The following is a 17,997-nucleotide window of genomic DNA, read 5'->3' on the forward strand; positions in this document are numbered from 1 at the left end:
GAAGTTTCTGTGCGTGATCTGGCTGCATTGACAAAAACGCAGGTCAATCCCTTCTAGGCTTTTTGCGAGCCTACCGCATTTAGTTATAAACAAAATTTAGGAGGCTGTCATCGAAACGTACAGTAGAATCTCTGTGATGTGAAACTGCTGCAGATATGAATTCATGAAATTCTCCAGCCAAATTTCACTGTCTCCATTGGGTCACAATTCAAATGTTCTAAACACATTTACTAATCGCAGTGGGTGATATGAACCTTAGTACCGAAACCATCGAATGAAGGCCGAGAGCAGCGAGCTCGAAGCTTCAGAAGTACGCCTGCAAGTGCACGTACTGTCTTCTACACTGCATGTGGTTGTCGTTGCGACAACCACTGTGGACGAAACTGCGGTTGTTCTTGACACGATTTTGTATGGCGACGACGTTACTGACGGAACTCCAAAAGTGCGCGCGTGTCCAACGTTCGACCAGTTAAAGCAGCACTGCTTTTTGCAAATATCGTGGCCAAAACCGTGGCAGATGTGATTACAGATATCATGAAACAACTTAGTTTTGAAGGCACGTGTGTAACCAGTGCACGAAAATTGAAAACAGAACTACCGTTTGTCGCAAGCGCCGCGCACTAAACCACGGTCGCGGCGATGCGATAGTGATGTACGAGCTCCAATGGCACGTGGCTAACGCAGCAGTAGATTAGTAAAGCCGTGAAAAAGGCTAGAAGCGTTTCGGCGTTCCTGTCCAAAGAATATAGCGAGCAAAGCTTTGACCCGTGCTTTCGCTGCAGCCAGCTGCGCCATTCCATCCATTCCTATGTGTCCCAGGAAAATTTACGCAAGTTGTTTTGAGGAAAACAGATTTTGCTAGTTGTTTTGACGATGCAAAATTTCGGGACTGTTTGCGCACCCTCATTGAGAGTCTCACTTTAGTGGGAAACCCTACCTTCGTGTTTTCGGCCACTCCAACTCATTGTAAGACCAATGCCGATGATTGTGCTCGCGATTTGGACTGCCCCACTTCCTCTTGTTTGTTGCGATTGATTTTTTTTCTTTTGATGCCAAAAAGTAAAAGTGATTCCTTCCCCTCCCCCCCCTTTGCGGAAATCACCCGTATTCAGAATCCTTGAACTTGGCATGTATGCATTTTGCATTTAAAGAAGCCATCGCACGCGAAATCCGCACATCGCTGTCTGCAGGTAGCGAGAGACAAACATGCTTATGTACGTAGCCGTGGTGTGAAACGCGCGTTCGGACCACTTTAAATGATATTGACGGGCACCTCAGCGCTTTATTCGTGTCTCATGACGTGTCGGCGATTACGTGGCACAGTTTTCAATGACGGTGATTTGCCACTGCTCCGTTTTGTAATCGAAAGTTGCAGGAAGCGCTTTAAGAGGTGTCGCTGCGTGCCGGCTCTGGGCCACGACCTGCTCAGGCCACCGCTTCCCATGTCGCCAGGTTTGGTTTTGCTTGTTTAATTTTTTTAGTTCTCAAAAGTGCCGCAGCACGCCATGGCGCCACAACTAACCCTCATTGCTGCAGCCGCCAAAGCGCTTTCCTGCGCGGTGTGTGCGTGCGTTGACTCGTTTTTGTGCCATTTAAAGGTTGGCGTTCATCAGGATATTTGTTCAAGACTCGAGAGCGTTAGGGTATGACAGGTACAGCACCACTCACATAATGGTGTACTGCTGCGTTCCATTCTGCAAGTCGAGCAGCCGGTGGTCAACTGGGATATCGTTTCACGAATTTCCCGTCACAGTGCCAAGGCTAAAAGCTCGTGGAATAAAACGCGGACAGTTCAAAGTGATTTAGCCAGTTAGAACGCATGGTATAGACTGATACACGCATTTCTAGAAAACATTATGGCCTTTACAGAAAAGGAGCGTGACAAAAGCTGTTGTCACTTAATGCGCTATATTTTGTTGCTCCAGAGATAAATGCTTGATGACATCGCCGGTGAGACACACACGGAAACGTCAGCGGCGCTTGAACAGTGCTGCAACGAACTGCTGCAGGTGCGAGAAATCACTGTAGCAATATTGCAGTAATGCACCTGGTTTTATTGCGCCCTTCCATCGATCGTTAGACATTTGCCAGACGATAGCACAACTACTCCTTTCTATTGTTATCGGTGTGAACAGTATCATTAAAGGACGATATGCAGGGCATGAAAACTTACACGGGTCATCGCATGCGTTTTTAGTACCGTATGCGTCTTTATTGCGTTGCAGAAACACACTGATTTTAGGTTGTAACTCGTTACAAGATCGCTCTTTTGCCCACGGACAAATTATTTCAGCACCTTCTAGACCGTGGTTAGATGGGGAGCACTGCGCAAAACAAACTAGTGGTGTGTTTCATATTGCTCGCGTTCGCCTGCGCTTAGACCAGAACACAAAAGCACTAACGCAGATTGAGTTCCTGTAGGGAACATCCCGGAGCCAACCACTATGGTGCTTCTCACAGCTAGAATGTTGCTTCGATTCATTAAATCTGTAGGTTGCTCGATTGGCGCGCTATAAATAAGATAAAAATTGCAGAAATGTGCACGCACAAGTGCACCACTACGGCAGCACGTCGTCTGTTATGAGGGTAAGTCGTGGCGGCACCTTGCGGTATCTCTGGTCCCTACGCACCAATTTTGGGCCCACATGCCTTCATAGGGTTGGGGCCGATGAGCAGGTCGTAAGTTTATAGAGAAGGTAGTGCTCTGGGCTACAAGAGCTTTTAGGCTTAGCTTTACATTTGATCGGTGTTTCGGTCGGCAGCTGTTCCACAGTCTGACTGGCGTACTTAGTTTCTTTCTTTTTCTTTTTTTTGCAATAAAACCAGCCTCTGTACATTCCGCTGTTTGTTTGTGTAGACACGAATATATTACCTGCTCCACGCAGTGCAAGCACTTCAAAGGGGCCCTGAAACACTTTTTTAAGAAATCATGGATTGAACTCTCTGAGAGAGCTTATTGCCTCACGTATTGCCTCCCGAGAAAAGCGCTGCAAGCTAAGCTGTAAGCTAAGCAGGGAGGGAGGGCAGGCGCAGAGAAAAACATCACGTGCGCGTCCTGACATTGAGCACCTTTTCTTTGTTTTTTTCCCCCATCAAATGCGCAGATTATTCAGTGTGATTGCGCGCACGCCAGGACAAGTCGTGGCCTCCCGCTGCAATCGCTGTAACGACCGAGCGTGCCATGTTCAAAACAGCCAATGGCTGATAGATGGGTCATTGACGTGTGATTTTTGGGCATATAACATGATTTGTCAAAAGAAGAAAAAGCGATTTTTAGCTGACTTGGATAATTTATTGTGAATTCCAGGCCTTGTGCTGCACTCTAATATTTGGCTCGTGTGTTGACGGGAGCCTCTACTATGGATTGGCAGTGCTTTCTGACCATGCTCAAAAAGTGTTGCAGGGCCCCTTTAAGGCCTGACCACACGTACACGTTGCAGCCCGTCAGCGCATGACTCTGACGCGGCGTGGCGGCCTTTCTTTATGGAGAGAGAGCGGACCGCAGCTTCACATAGCCACACGCCTATTCACAGAGAGAGGGTGTGGTGCTGCATCAAAAAGCCACGCGCTGACGCGCTGCTAGGTGTACGTGTGGTCAGGCTTTTACGCGAGTCATGATGCTGGCAGTAATCGCAAGTCATTGTATTATCGGAAATTCTACATTGACGGTCATGACCAATAATATTATAGAAAATAGAACAGGTCAGCGGGGGTCGTTGCTCGCGTGGAGAGGCGTTTTCAATTACCATTCGCTTATCGCACGTGCTTTATGAGATAGTCGGTGCGACGAGGTTTCTGAGCTCCCGCGCTGCACTCTTGAAGGTGGTCCCGCACGAGGTGGCTGTGAACGGCGGTGCAGCGTGCTTTTGTTGTCTGTTAAAAGCTTGCAGTACAATTGATGCTATCATGAGAGGCTTTTCTTTAAGCGAAGGCCCACTGTACGAAACTATGATTCTTGTGCGATCACAATTTTTTAATTTCTTATTAAGTGTGGTGCATACTTCTTTTTAAATATTTCTGGGGAACCTAGTTTTCAACAAAATCTTTTGTGGAAAAATACATGGTGATCATCTGTTCAAAAATTTTTTAATAATCTGTTTCACTGTTATGTGTATTTTTAGGCAATTAAAATGTGCAGTGGTGCCTACACGTTGCTAAAACTTTCATTTGCAAGCTCCCAGGACGACATATTAAATTCCGCTAACTGCTCCGAAGGAAGGTTCTTCTGCTCAAAAATTAAGTTTTCCACTTCCCTAAACTACTCCCAATTTACATTTGGCCGTCTCAACCCTGTTGTGTTGAATCGTTCGCATATACTTTTTTTTAAGTGTAAGCCTTCTTTTTTATATTGCTTCAAATGTAGTTATGATAAAATATAGAAGTTTTATTTTTCGTAACATGCTCAAAGTTTGCCTTTTAATGCTCAAAAAGTAATGGCGACTTTTACTCGTCGAGCGAAAGCAAGTTTTCTGTCTCCGTGGCTGAGAATCTGCATTCCGCTGGTAGATGCTGAGAAACCCACTCCGTGACACAGCGTTCCGTATGCTCCGTCTTGTGGAGACGGATTTCGCCAGAACTCCGAGAATGAGTTGCCGTTATTTTCGGTACAGTCCGGCAGCTAGGTTGTCTTCGGCATTTTTCGAGGTGGTGTCTAGTCACCCTGTGCATTTGTTTACATTTTTAAAATGGAAAAGCGGTACCTCTGCTTTTCGTGGCTGTGTGGTCTATATAGTTTCCTAAATATACACCAGAGGGAACTCTGGCGCTAGTGTCTATGGGAGCTTCAACGCACAGCACTTCAGCCAGCATGGGAATAATGAGTAGTACAAGAGTTTGTCTAATCTTCGTGCTTCTGGCTTTATGTGTGTTTGTGTAGCTTGGAGTTGTTTTCTAATGTAACAAAAGTCTGCAAATGTTCAGTGGTTGTGCTTCACCACCATGTTCTTTTATGCTTGCCATTTTAAATCGGGTTACGAAGTTCAAGAAGGTTTGTTCTTTCCTTCGAAACAAAGCCGAAACACAGCAATAAACGAAACCACTAGTGCGATTCGCCAGCCGCAAGTACTAAGACTAGGCAAATCCGTGTACAACTCATCATTCCCATGGTCGCTGAACGATCGCAGCGCCAGAGTCCCCTCTAGTTAATTTTAGGAAACTCTATGGCGTGCTCTAAATGCGTGCCACTGTATACGTGCTTTGCAGTTGCGAGTGGTGACACAGTTGCCATCGAAACGTAAAGAGCAGAAAAATAAATCGTTTCTGGTACTCGTTTACTGACTTATACGTAAAGAACTTCCTTAGCTACCTCACGTGGGGCATTCACGTGTTCCACTCGCAGATCTGGCTTGGCGCAATTCGAGTGCTCGCTCCAGGATTGCGGCGGCTGTTTTGGATCCACCAGTGGAATTTGGCATAAGATTTTGCTGCTCCAAAAATTGCTCCAAATTCTATTTAAGCTGTTGCACCCCTGATAGTAGACTTAGGTGTGTCTGGGGTCACTGGTGAATCCTTACACGCGTAATTGTGTTATCATAAAGCACTCGCATTGCTCTTGTAGTAAGCCACCGAAAACACCTTCCCATGCAGGCGCTGATACATGTAGTGTTACATAAGGCAATGTTCAATGTGATTGTATCGGTAATAGTGAGCGTCTGAAAATGCCTGCCATGTATGGAGCAAAATTATGAGAATGGGCGTTTTTTTTTACTGTTGTCACAATTTTTCTTTAAAGCTTGCAGTTTTACTGTAGGTGCTGTGGTTGCCAGCACCAGCGTCAATTGCTATCTCAGACCACTTGCCCTGGTGGTGTCACTGGTCACAACACAACCCGTTTCTTCACTTTTGTATGCACACAATAAAATATTTCTTGGCTTTTTCCTGTTTGATAAATTATTTAGATCAGCTCATGGACACTCACTGATGCTTTTTTAGAAGCTTTGATGCGGACATGCTGCAACCCAGCAAAGCCGTCGTAGTTTGCAGGAGCAGGAAAATGTGAGATCGACATCAGAAAATGAGAAAAGCAGAAGAGCAAAAAGAAAAGTAATAATAATAATGCGCTAGGGTAATTCATATGGTGTAGTGCATCAAGACAGTGACAGCGAAGAAGGACACACACAGAGCGCTTTGTCCCTGTCGTGATGATCTATGCCGTATGAATTATGAGTCCAAGCCAACTAGCCCAGCAACATTCTTTAGCATAATGGTTAGCTTTCTCACAATGCAAAAACTTTTGAATATGAAAATAAATTAGGTATTCATTTTAAGCTACTTAGTCTACAACAGCATAGTGAAAAAGTGTTCACCTCAGCTTTGTAGCCTCAGCTGCACTGCCATAGAAAGTTGTTGCCAGCTCAATTCATTGTAGGCTAAATGTCTTTACAGACATCACTCACTTAGGAAGCACAAATACATTAGACTCTCGTTTAACCGAACCTGAAGGGGCCAGGAAAATGTGTTTCGTTCAACAGGTGTTACGTTTATTGAGAGATGAAGAAGGGTAAAGAGCCCAAGTATGCAACCAATCGGGCTGAAGTCAGTTGTTCCATTTAAGGAGCGCTTCAATTTAACATTTGGCTAATTGGAAGTACAATCTAGATCTGGTTACTGTTCTTTAGTCAAGCTCCGCACCAGCCACTTATTATTACTATACGGACCACTGTTATTTTATTGGAGTTTCATCACTTTACAGAGGTCTTCAATTTACCCTTCTGTCTTTGGGACATCCATGGTCATGCTTTACTGGTCACTTGGACAAACTTTGAAATACAGACGCTTCTTTTGCTGGCTTGGGTTGCTGTGGTGCCTTGCATCACCAGCATTGTTCTTATGTTGCTGTTTTTTTTTTTTTTTTTTTTTTGCAGGTAACCGAACATGCCAATGCAGCAATGCTTCATTTCTTTTCTCCACAACTGCCGGACTTGGCCGTCAAATCCTTTCTGGTGAGTCGGTGGAAATCACTAAAGTTTAGTTCAACATGTAGCGGCTGTAGTGGTCTTCTACATATGCAAGCTCTGTACAAGGGCAACTCCTTTCTTCAATTCTCTAAGCTATAATTTTAACGAAGAATTTGGTTATTTCATGTACAAAACTGCCTATGTAGGACTGCACTGTTTGTAAAGGCTTCTATTGGTTTGCTTAATATTTTGAAGTGTATCTTCTTTCTTAAAATATATTTAGACCTTAACATTAAACACACTCACACCTATTGACATAATGGGATAGGTGCTGTATGGCACAATACAGTGTACTACAGCGCCCATCTTGGCTTGTCTTTCCGTATGCGTGTGTTCATAGTTTAGTGCTGGATCTTTCAAAAAGAAAAATATGTGTCACCAACCAGCTTTGCAATGTATTTTGTATTTTGCACTTCAATAACGCTTTTCAAAGGGCAAAATTGTTTCAATTTCACAAATGTTTCTATTATGATATGAGCATATTATTTTTTTTCTGTTTCAGCAGACGTGGCTCCACAGTTACCTGCATTTGTTCTCAGCGTTTTGCCGCAGGTGTGGCACACGACTACAGCATAGCATGCCTCCAACATGGAGGGACTTGCGCAACTTAGACGTTTACCATGAAACCTGCAGGCCGTGATCATTCTACTGACAATCTTGTGCTGTGCGCATCTGATTATGTAGCCTGTGCACTTTTGTACGTGACTTGTACACATTTATTCGTATGTGCTTTGCTTTTCTCTGTACTTATTGATACTGTTTGAAGCAGTTCTCGGTCTTATTGCTGTATTTCATACAATCCTATGATGACACATACTTAACCGAGGATGTTTAAAAGTAATTGATGAAGTGGTAATAAGGCCTCAAGAGTGAAGTCATGCGAACTCTAAGAGGGTGACCTTGGCAGCCATCTTAGGAGGGACAAGGTAAAACATTAGCATTCAGTGAGGAAAAAGGAGGAGTTTCCTCTTGTGCCCTACGAGTTTTTTGTGGCAAAGCTTCTCGGACAGATGCTACTCAGTGTGTGCCTTTGTGTTAATGATTCCCTGAAGCAACCTTTAAGTCTTGGCATATTTTATTGCAGATGAAGTCATCAATATTCATCTTGATAAGTTACTTTCGTCGTGAACTATACTATCTTATAATATAGTTAAATTGGTGTTTACATTACGAAAGTAAAAAGACCTCATCTCTGGAGATGCATGACCCAAAAAGTGCATGCTTTTTTAGATAAAGGGTATGGAAACGCTGGCTTCAGTTTTGTTGGTAAGGTGTTCCAAGAAGTTCCCCACTATATTCTGTGACAACTTATCTTGACATCGGAGTGAAGGCTACGCAGTTGGAGCTTCCACACATTTGTGTAGCTTCGCAAGCAGTACGGCAACTTTCGGCTGATTTCAGTGTTGTTCACTTGCATCGGTGACGCATTCGGAAAATTACATACATGAATGTGTGAATGAGAGAAACAATTCAATTGTTCAGTGTACATTTTAGTACGATATTACAAGTAAACTTTTTTTCTGAGAAATGAACAGTGTGTTCATGGCCACACACTGGCTCACTAAATCATGGACGCCATGTTTACTTTGGCAAGGTGGCATACTGAAAGGATGGTACCACCTATAAAATAGAAAGTAAAGGAACACTTTATTGCAAAGTGAACAGTAACGAGTTTTTACCTATAACTTCCCGCAAGTATTTTAGTCTTATAATAAATAAAGTGGTGTTTATTTCACCAAGGCAAAATCAGAAAATGATTAGTTATGTAGCCAGAGAGGAAGACGGGACGGCGGCCAACATGGTCGTGTCGTTCTCCCACCACTTTATTCCACGCCTGAAGCGGAGCCGCGGTGGCTGTCTACGTCCAACACGCCAAGTGCGTTAGCTTGTTCTCATCCTCTCGCAGCTCGAGCTAGCATCAGCTGCTCGAGAGGTGCGGCGCGGTGATCGAGAAATGATGATGATCATGCACTACAGTTAAGTACTATTTTTTGGCATGGCAGAAGGCATGCGCTTTGGTTCTGTAGCTTCCACAGTGCTGTCAAGAAAAGTTGTCACCAAGTATAGAATTTTTTTTAAACCTTCTTGCCTTGACGTGGTATGAGGGACAACATGGCACGCTCCTCGTATTTTTGCTGCGAGCAGTCGGACGAAGCACTGTGTGGCCACTCTCCTATGCAGTGCAAAATGAGGGAGAGTAAGCACGAAACTCTTCTTAACACGCTTATATCTTCACAAAATATAATGCATGGTGGCGGTGTGTGGTCTTTGCAGTGAAACTTTTCAAGTTCTTTTCATAAACTGGCTCACTGAATTTTCTTTAGTTTGAGCGGGTTTTTACAAAGAATGCCTGTGAAGAAGAACACAGTTGGCCCATCAAAGTTAATTATGTGAAAGCATTACTTACCTACTTGAAGCCCCATTTAGCTAGTTAATACAGCAATACATCCTAATACATCTAATTAATATACTTTCACTCCTTTATTTGAGTTCTGTCTGGCTACACACTTACTCCTATATTTGAATCGTCCTCCCATGCAAGAAAGCAGGTTTGCAGGTTCACACAGATGCGCCATCCAATTGCACTCGCTCATTTTTTTGTATTTAGGTTGTTAGCGTGTACAGGATAGTCAGATTTTGCCACGTAGGCAATTGTGGGTTTCAGGTAGAAAACCATAGTGTCCTGACTAACTTCGTGAGATATTCTATCATCATTAGATATTTCTTGAATGACTAACAGTCCATTCACCTATATAATGCAATCGCACTCTTTTTGTGTCCCATCTTGCACCGCAGTTTGATTGAAAATGTCTACTATATACTCATAAATGTAGCCAACGTAAGTGTTGTAGATGTCTGAGTCTATTTTTAAGATGTAGATTATAGACTGGTTCCTAGGACAAAACTTGAGTGTCCCATCAAATTTCATCATATATCCTGACATCAGTGCCTATGACTTGAATGACAATCTGAAATGATCATTTAGCTACTTGATGCAGTTGATTATCCCACTTCTTTTTTCCGATTCTGCTACAGTTTGATTGAAACCATCTATTTCTATTGTCTGCTACAATATAAGAATAAGTGTAGGCTTTGCCTATCACTGCCTCCCTCCTCCCATCATGTCAAATAAATTTGCATAGATCCAGTCGCTACTGCTTAATACTGAAATGACGAACTCAAATCACCATTTAGCTAGTTAATACAATCCCCATTTTTTCTGTGTGTTCTATTCTGGTTTACATTTTTATTAAATAAGCCTACACATACCTGTTAGATTGCCGGGGGGGGGGGGGCTCATAACAATCGTGTATATGGAGATATCGTTCTGATCATAAGGGTTACAAATGTTTTAGGTTAGATTATTTATTGATTCCTCCATCATACACACAAAAAAATAAAGGAACATTCCAATATCAAGATAGAATTTGCAGAAGTTATAAGACCACAAGGCACAAAGCTGAATATCACCACTGCTGAGGCAGGTAGCCTTGGATTTAGATATTCTGACTAACAGTGCAGTACGATAGTTTGCTGTCAGAAATTGTGTGGAAACTCAAAGTTTCCTCATCTATAAACTTTTCTCGTTAATTTACATGCAGTTATGAAGTTTAATGACATCTGCCAGGCAGAATTACCGCAATTTCGTACATGCTAGAAACTTATTCTTACAGTCACTCAGTGTGTTTAAATGCAAGTGGCATGCATCTTGGTGTGCGCATAGCAAAGTGCTGTACAACTTTCTCAGCAAAAGCTCTTTGTCCCTCCTATTCAATTTTTTCACGATGCAGCGAGAGCATGCACAGACCAGACCGGCAGTCGTCTGACATCATCGAATGAAGCCACGTCTTCACAAGCGGCATCATGCTGAAAGAATGTTCAGGACTACACGTTGTCGGGGGAAAAGTTATGGCTGTTCAAAGAGCATGGCTGGTAGCTTGATACAGTGGTTCTTAGCCATGGATGTGTCGGGGACCCCTTGTGGACTGGTGGAAGTGACGGGGGGGCCCCTTGCAGCGGAGGGTAGGGGTGCGTAGGTAAAAGAACACAATTGAAGCGTGAAACAGGTGCCTTTTATTGCTATCAAAAACATCAAACAAATATCAAACATGAAACAATCACTTCATTTTGGCCAATTCATCACTGCATGGCACAGTCACGCTTACAAAAAAATGCTGGCAAGGATTTCGCGGATCATTGAAATGGCTTCGCTGACCCCCTAAAGAACCCCCATTCAAAATGGCTTCGCGGACCCCCATTTGAGAATTACTGGCTTGATAGATTCCCTCAGCAAATGCAAGAAGATTGATCAGGTCTCCATCGAAAGCTGCTTTCATCTATGACCGATGCCAAAGTTCCACTTTGCAGTCGAAGTATTTATTAACAGGCTCGCAGAGCTGCTCCTTGAAGTCTTCATTCGAAAGCTTCCTCAACGCATTTGGGTATAATAAGAGAAGTGCAAATGCGGGAGTATTGCGCTCTCGAAATTTTTCTTCCAGCGTAGAGAGTCCAAGTAAGGAATGAAAACATTACGGTGGTAATATTCTTCCGGAGTTCCTAGAGCATTTGGCCTGTGCATTTGGCGCGCAACCATTTGCGGTATACTGATTTCTGCCCCAAGCTGTCCTGCGGTCTCCTCGGTCACAGAATAAAAGTCCTTAAATATTTATTCTGCTTTTGCCCTGTGCTCACCACTTGTTTCAGTAAGGAGTCGCATATGCTGCACCTTTAAAATGTACGTTTGAGGGCTTTGTAACATATTTGTCACCGGTTCAAGCAGAGCAGAATATCTGGCAATAATGGTGAAGCACACTAAAAGTGAAGGGGCGTATAGACTGCACTATAATTGGTGTGCATTTTCCCGCCTTGGTCTGTTCGTAGACGATGACAGTGTTGTCAAGGCCTCCATAACATCAACAAAGTGTTGGCAAAAGAGACGAATGCTCTTAGATCTAGAGGTCCACCTGGTTTCACAAAACAAGGTGTGGTATTCTCGGCCCTCAGGTGCAGGAGGGCCAAATTTTTTTGTTAGTCATGCTAAGGCCTGCAGATATATTCTGGCCAACAAGTAATTTTAGGTTGACATGGAGCTGAAGCATGAGAACTTGCTGTTTTTATGCAACACAATGAGAAGGGAACTTACAGCGGAATTCTTGTTAGGGCATTTCCTCCAACAGGACCCTTTCAAAGGCAGATTTAGTAGAGCAAGTAGCGCGAACTTCACATTTTACTGGTGTGGTGTTGTGACAGTAATTTGTAGCTTATTATATGATTGTTGTGTCTTGTCAGGCTAGGAAAGGAAAAATTGCCTTCCATCTATTTAGTTGGTAAACTGAGTGCCTCTGAAAAGGGCATTTGTTTTGGTTTGGACCCTGGACCTGAATGAACCCAGGAGCTATGCTTTCTGAGGAATCCTTATAGATTTTTTTCGTAGCCTTGCCGAGTCAGACAAGTGAATGGTAATTTACTCTTTTCTGTGCTTTCCTCCATCTTGCAGGATTTCATGGGACTTATTTGCCATAATAGCATGTGTGAGCCGCAAACCACAGCGCCAAAGAGGCTTTTCAGGCATTGCTCGAAATTTATCTCCTCCTGCTTGCCAAACCTTGAAATCATTGCCAAGATTGTTTTGTTTCACATGTACCAGCACTGCTTGTGTGCACATGGGCATCACCTTCCGTAAATTTTACCTTGGATCAATGTCTCAATTGAAAAACTGTCAATGAATGTAGAGGAGGTATAATCTCTTTATTAAAATGTTGGCTGCAATTTAAGGCTTCACTTATACACCCACTGGTGCCACGGTGGGGAGTTCTAGGGAGGGGTTGTACAGTGTCGGTGGCCTTGTTCTTAGCAGTGTGTAGAATATTTGAGTGATGCTGTCAATTTGATCAATTTGTAAAAATCAACGACCAATGAATATTACGTATGCTAATATGTTGTGTGGACTGTGACGTGCGAAATTGGTCATGTGCTTTGTTTATTTAATTTCGTGGGTTATTCCTACAAAATTTGGTAAAAATGGCTGGTGAACTTCAGTTCAAGAGAATAAAAAAAGCAAATGGCTGAGATCCTTTGTGTTGGATTCATCTAAGGCAAGGTAACTTGAATTTGTCATGATAGATATCCCGACTGTTATCCTGACGTTAAATTTAGTTAAATTGGCATCAAGAACTTGCCTAATTTATAAATAACTTCTAAAATTTGACACCTTCATTTTGTTCAGTGACTTGCTGCAGAAAAGCTCAGCAGGAATACATGTTCTCAGTAGATGAGTTGTCAATGGTCAAGTAGCCACTTTCACTACCATTGCCTTCCAGTCCTAGGTAAGAAACATTGAATGAAGGTCGAACTTGGTCAGTTGTGTTGCCACATGCACATAAATTGTCAGCAGTCGCGCATTACCAGATTTTAATGGAAACTAGCAGACTAATTTTTGTTGTTTCTTGTTAATAATGGATCTAACGAGAAAACGAGCTGTTAAATTTGCACTTTACTTCAATTACTGGATCTTGCTTTTGTGTTGCATTTTTTTATTTGGTCACATGTTCTTGTCGATACAGTATTCAGTTTATAAAAGGAAACTTGTGCACTTGTTATCATCTATACATAAAAATACTGCTCGAGGGTGCATGTTCATCTCCCAGCCACAGCACTGCATTTCACTGGAGGTGAAATGCAAAGAACATCTCTGTGCTTAGACTTAGTTGCACATTGAAAAACCCCAAGTAGTTAAACTTAATTCAGAGTCTCGATCTCAGGGGCGCCTCATAATCATAGTTTCGGTGCATAAAATTTGAGCACTTATTTGAAAAACAAATATCAAGATGTTTGGATGTGAAATTTCGCCTGCACTGTGAACTGAATTCCATGCATGAAAACTGAATCTGACAATTCCGCATGCTGTGGTGCCTTCTCCTACATGCACGCTTGAGTGCAATAAACTGAGTGTCTGCTAATACAATAGGGATATACGAAGGAGGAAAAATAAGAAACTGTTGTGAATCTGTTTTTGATAAAACTTTTATTTACCTCTCACTTTTTTTTCTTTTTTTTTTGTCATAGAAAGGGAAGTAAGATCTTACGGTAGTCTTCTGTCGATTCTGGTTCCTGCATGGAGAAATTTGAAAAATGTTATTATGAACTTGTTAATAAGGTACCAAAAAGAAACACTGAGCATTGATCACGCACTTGATGAATTTTGTAGCAAGATTGTGTTTACAATACAAGAAGTAATAAAAAAATAAATTTCGGGTGTAAATCACAGCAGTAGCAAACAGTTTGATGTTTTGGATTCTATGTAGTATCATATTTAGATCCTTGTGGTGCAGTAAACATTCTTGAAAGTTGGTAAGTCAAGTCTATGGCTCTCTTTGAATACAATATATGAAATCTTTTGCAGTAAAAGAAATTGCTGACTAGTCCCGGACATACACTGTAGAAAACTGGCATTTGCACTGGTTGGCACAGGAGCTCAAAAGTAATGCACTCGTTTTTGGCTCTTGTGCGTCTTCTGGCTTTTCAAGCTTCCTCTAACACTAGGAGAGGTTTCATGTGTAATCTAGCATGACGTGACTAAGCTGATCTGCTCTTTCTCTTTAGAATCCATTTAATGCATGAGAACTTGGATAAATATGAAGGCATCAGGGATGAAAAGAAGGTATTTAACTTACGCAAGCCCCTTTGTCATTCCGTAGGACTGCACTAGACCAGTAGTACGTAGGCTTGGTCTCCTGCACGTAGGTGCCTCATCAAATAATCAATGTCTGCAAGCACTGTGTTTGTTGCACACGAGAATGCAACTTTCAGATTTTAATCAAAACACCAAGGATCAAAGGTTTGTTATTTACTCACCTTTTGCTTCATCACTTCTGGGTTAGCACACCTCCACTGGTCCTGCCCCTGTTCATATTTTCATCAAAAAAATAAAAAAAGAGTAGTCACTCAAAAACGAATTTCGTGATGACTGCATCATTTTTTATGCAAGAATGCGACTTCCACGTTTTTGCTATAACATCACAGATGAAAGGCATGTTGCGTACTCTCTTTTTTTTTTTTTTGCCGTGAAGCTATGCAAAGTAAGATCAATGAATGCTGTCTATCAAACAAAAATTATTGTTCAGAATAAAGTTTGTAAAGATTTTATTCTTTGTTGCACGAAAATGCAACTTTTACATCTGTCTCTATGCATGAGAGATTACAAGTATGTTATCCATTGACATTATCATGTTATGCAAAATCAGGCATTGAAAACGCTATTCAATGATTCACCTCCACATATATTCCCAAAATGAAAATTAGTTGCTCGAAATTAGTGTTGCATAAATATGTCCTATAGAACAGATTTCCTGAAGGGAAAGACTACCATGATCCTCACTATAATGGTGATTCTAAATTGTAACTTCTGTACGAGAATGACATTCTCTATAAACTTTGTTTTCTTTAGAAATCGTAATGGTTTTGTTTCAGTGTAACAGTCAGGTAGACCGTAATTTTATATTGGATTTCACCATTCCAAGCCGTTCCTAAAACACATGAAGAGGCTGCTTTGATAATACAATTTAGAAAGTATAACCAGTGGTTATGCATTTCTTAGTGTCATAATCAACATAGGGGACAGTTGGGAGGATTGGGACACTTTGCACAATTATGTTTTTAGTTTTGTCGAACATGAACAGAAAACAATGTTCGGTTTATTGATATACAGGTCTAAACAGGTTGTAAAACTTCGGAGATGCACATATCTAACACAACGGTTCAAGTGTCTTCATCTACCACTACAAGCAGATAGTTCAACATCAAATGGGGTTGCACACTTTGTTGTACAGTTCTTGACACTGGCAGTTTTATCACAATTTTCGCAATCGTTAAAGTATTCATATTTTTTTAGGATGAAAATAGAGCTTGGAGCTCTTTTCTACGTTCTGCAGGAACTGCACACTAACGTTTGCTTGTTATTAAAACTCTTAACTCAAGCAATGTATCATTAAACTCCTTTACAAGAGGCACTGATATAAGAGACAAATAGGTTTTAGAGACACCAGCATGTCCGCAGTAAAATACGAGTGGATTAGGAAATGCATAAGACATACCCTGCTTATAAGAAACATCTCGCATAAAAGATAAGAATTGCTGCCCGTAGCATATGCGTCTTATAAAGGGGCTCAACTGTAATAGAAGCCAATTTTTTTTTTACTAAAACTGACTACAACAACTTCATCTTTTGTCACTTCAGTGTATTCATTAGGCCAATTGATTTTACAAATGCCATGCTGATCATTATCAAAACCTGACATGTCGTTGAACTCGTCAAAGGCTATGGCAAGTGTGTCTTCACTTGAACAACAGCAATCCTTCAGCAAAAACTATTTCTTTTTTGGGTGGGCAGTGGCAGCAGTCTTTACTGCGCTGCACTCCTTTTTCAAGACTGTTGTGCTAACGCCTGTGGATTCTTCTTCAATAGTATGCTCCCCCAATAAACATGCACTGACTTTTGGCTTACATTTACTTTTTGCGCTGTGTAACGCGGTGGGGCAGTAGGATAGGGAGATGTGGGAGTGTTTCATTCTTCCCTCAGATCAACTGTCCGATATTTTTCAAGCTACCTTGACCAAAGCCAACGACATTCAGCGACAAAAGTTGAGTCTTAATGCTTTGTCTTTGTAAAGCTACAGCACTGATGAATGTCCTCGCAGTAATATTGATATTAGCATTCACAAAGTGATTAAAATTTGAAAGCGTTACCATTGTGATAGCAGAAACTTACTTTTGACGCATGGAAAGGGCGACTTTTGTTACACAAAGCTCCATTCGTTGAAGACGCGTATCAATACATCATTGTAAACAGTCTGTTAGTGCCATTTCATGAGTCGTTGGCTAATGTCTTGAAATAAATTACTTGGGAGATGTATGTGCTATCGCATTCCTCCAGCTATCCCAAACCTCCAAGCTCTCCCCTTGGCTCCAGGCTCTCCCCTACGCTTTTTTCTTTTCCTAAAACTGGCGAGCGTATTCAAACTGCTGGTAGTTTAGTGCTAAGATTCCATTTTGACATCCATTCATATTCTACTTGTTGCCCATTAAATTTGGGTGCATGTTCAATTCTGTGGCTGAAGTCATGTGTACGGTGAAAAAAGTGAGTGGCATATTTGGTTTTCTTCTCCCGCTTGCTTAATTCTGCTCGTTAGATTATGAGGCTGTTGGTCTCTTCAGGGTTGAAATAATTGAGTCAGCAGTAACATTTTAAGCCCTCTTGGTATACCTCATTGTTTTCATGGTTGTTTGAGAATATGTGAAAAGCTTTTTAATAAAGAACTGCCAGAGGGCTATTTAGCAGTGAACGTACCCTTACAAAATCGGCACTTTGAATTACATGCAGTGTGAGTATTGAACAGCTGTTTAAATGAACGTTGGAAGTTTATAAGGGCTTTGAACCTCAAAACAGTTTGACAGGGTAGCCATGTATACACTCAAACCTCATTATTACAAAGTTGCTTGTTACACCAAATTAAGTTGGTTATATCTAAAATTTGTTATAATGGCATATTCCTAGCACTATATTCCAAGACTATTTCTTATTTACTTTGTTAATCAATATTTTGTTATATTTGCATTTGTTATATCGAGGTTTGAGTGTAGTAAGGCTGGTTTCATTAAAAAATTGCTGTCAGCGGGGATATGTTATTAATAATTTGTTCCAAATTAGTAAAAATATCAAATAACTTTCAGTCTATTAAGTAAGGGTTTGAAAATGTCACCCCGCCGCGGTGATTTAGTGGCTAAAATACTTAGCTGCTGAACCGCAGGTCGCGGGATCTAATCCTGGCTGCAGAGGCTGCATTTTCAATGGAGGCGAAAATTTTATAGGCCCGTGTGCTCAGATTTGGGTGCACATTAAAGAATCCCAGGTGATAGAAATTTCCGGAGCCCTCCACTGCAGCTTCTCTCATAATCATGTGATAGTTTTGGGATGTGCAACCCCACAAATCAATCAAATCAATATTCAAAATTTCAAATATTATTAGGTATAATGTGTTCATTA

At 41.6% G+C, this 17,997-nt stretch overlaps 1 protein-coding gene across 5 annotated transcripts in view; it reads left to right on the top strand.

Moving 5' to 3' along the window:
* LOC119161388 (mediator of RNA polymerase II transcription subunit 27) overlaps window positions 1–14,911 on the top strand; it is an 80,818-nt gene extending 65,907 nt beyond the window's left edge. For 2 of the 5 annotated variants that reach the window (XM_037413826.2, XM_075879426.1), the window contains 2 exons: window positions 6,864–6,941; window positions 7,459–14,911. In XM_037413826.2, coding sequence (XP_037269723.1) covers window positions 6,864–6,941; window positions 7,459–7,596 — 216 coding nt within the window. In that variant the 3' untranslated portion in view covers window positions 7,597–14,911. The remainder of the gene's footprint in view (window positions 1–6,863; window positions 6,942–7,458) is intronic. The other 3 variants (XR_012887372.1, XR_005108457.2, XM_037413827.2) reach the window with 3 other exon arrangements.
* The last annotated feature ends 3,086 nt before the right edge of the window (window positions 14,912–17,997 follow it).

The sequence above is a fragment of the Rhipicephalus microplus genome, chromosome X (genome assembly GCF_043290135.1).
Source record: "Rhipicephalus microplus isolate Deutch F79 chromosome X, USDA_Rmic, whole genome shotgun sequence".
NCBI classification, from domain to species: Eukaryota; Metazoa; Arthropoda; class Arachnida; order Ixodida; family Ixodidae; genus Rhipicephalus; species Rhipicephalus microplus.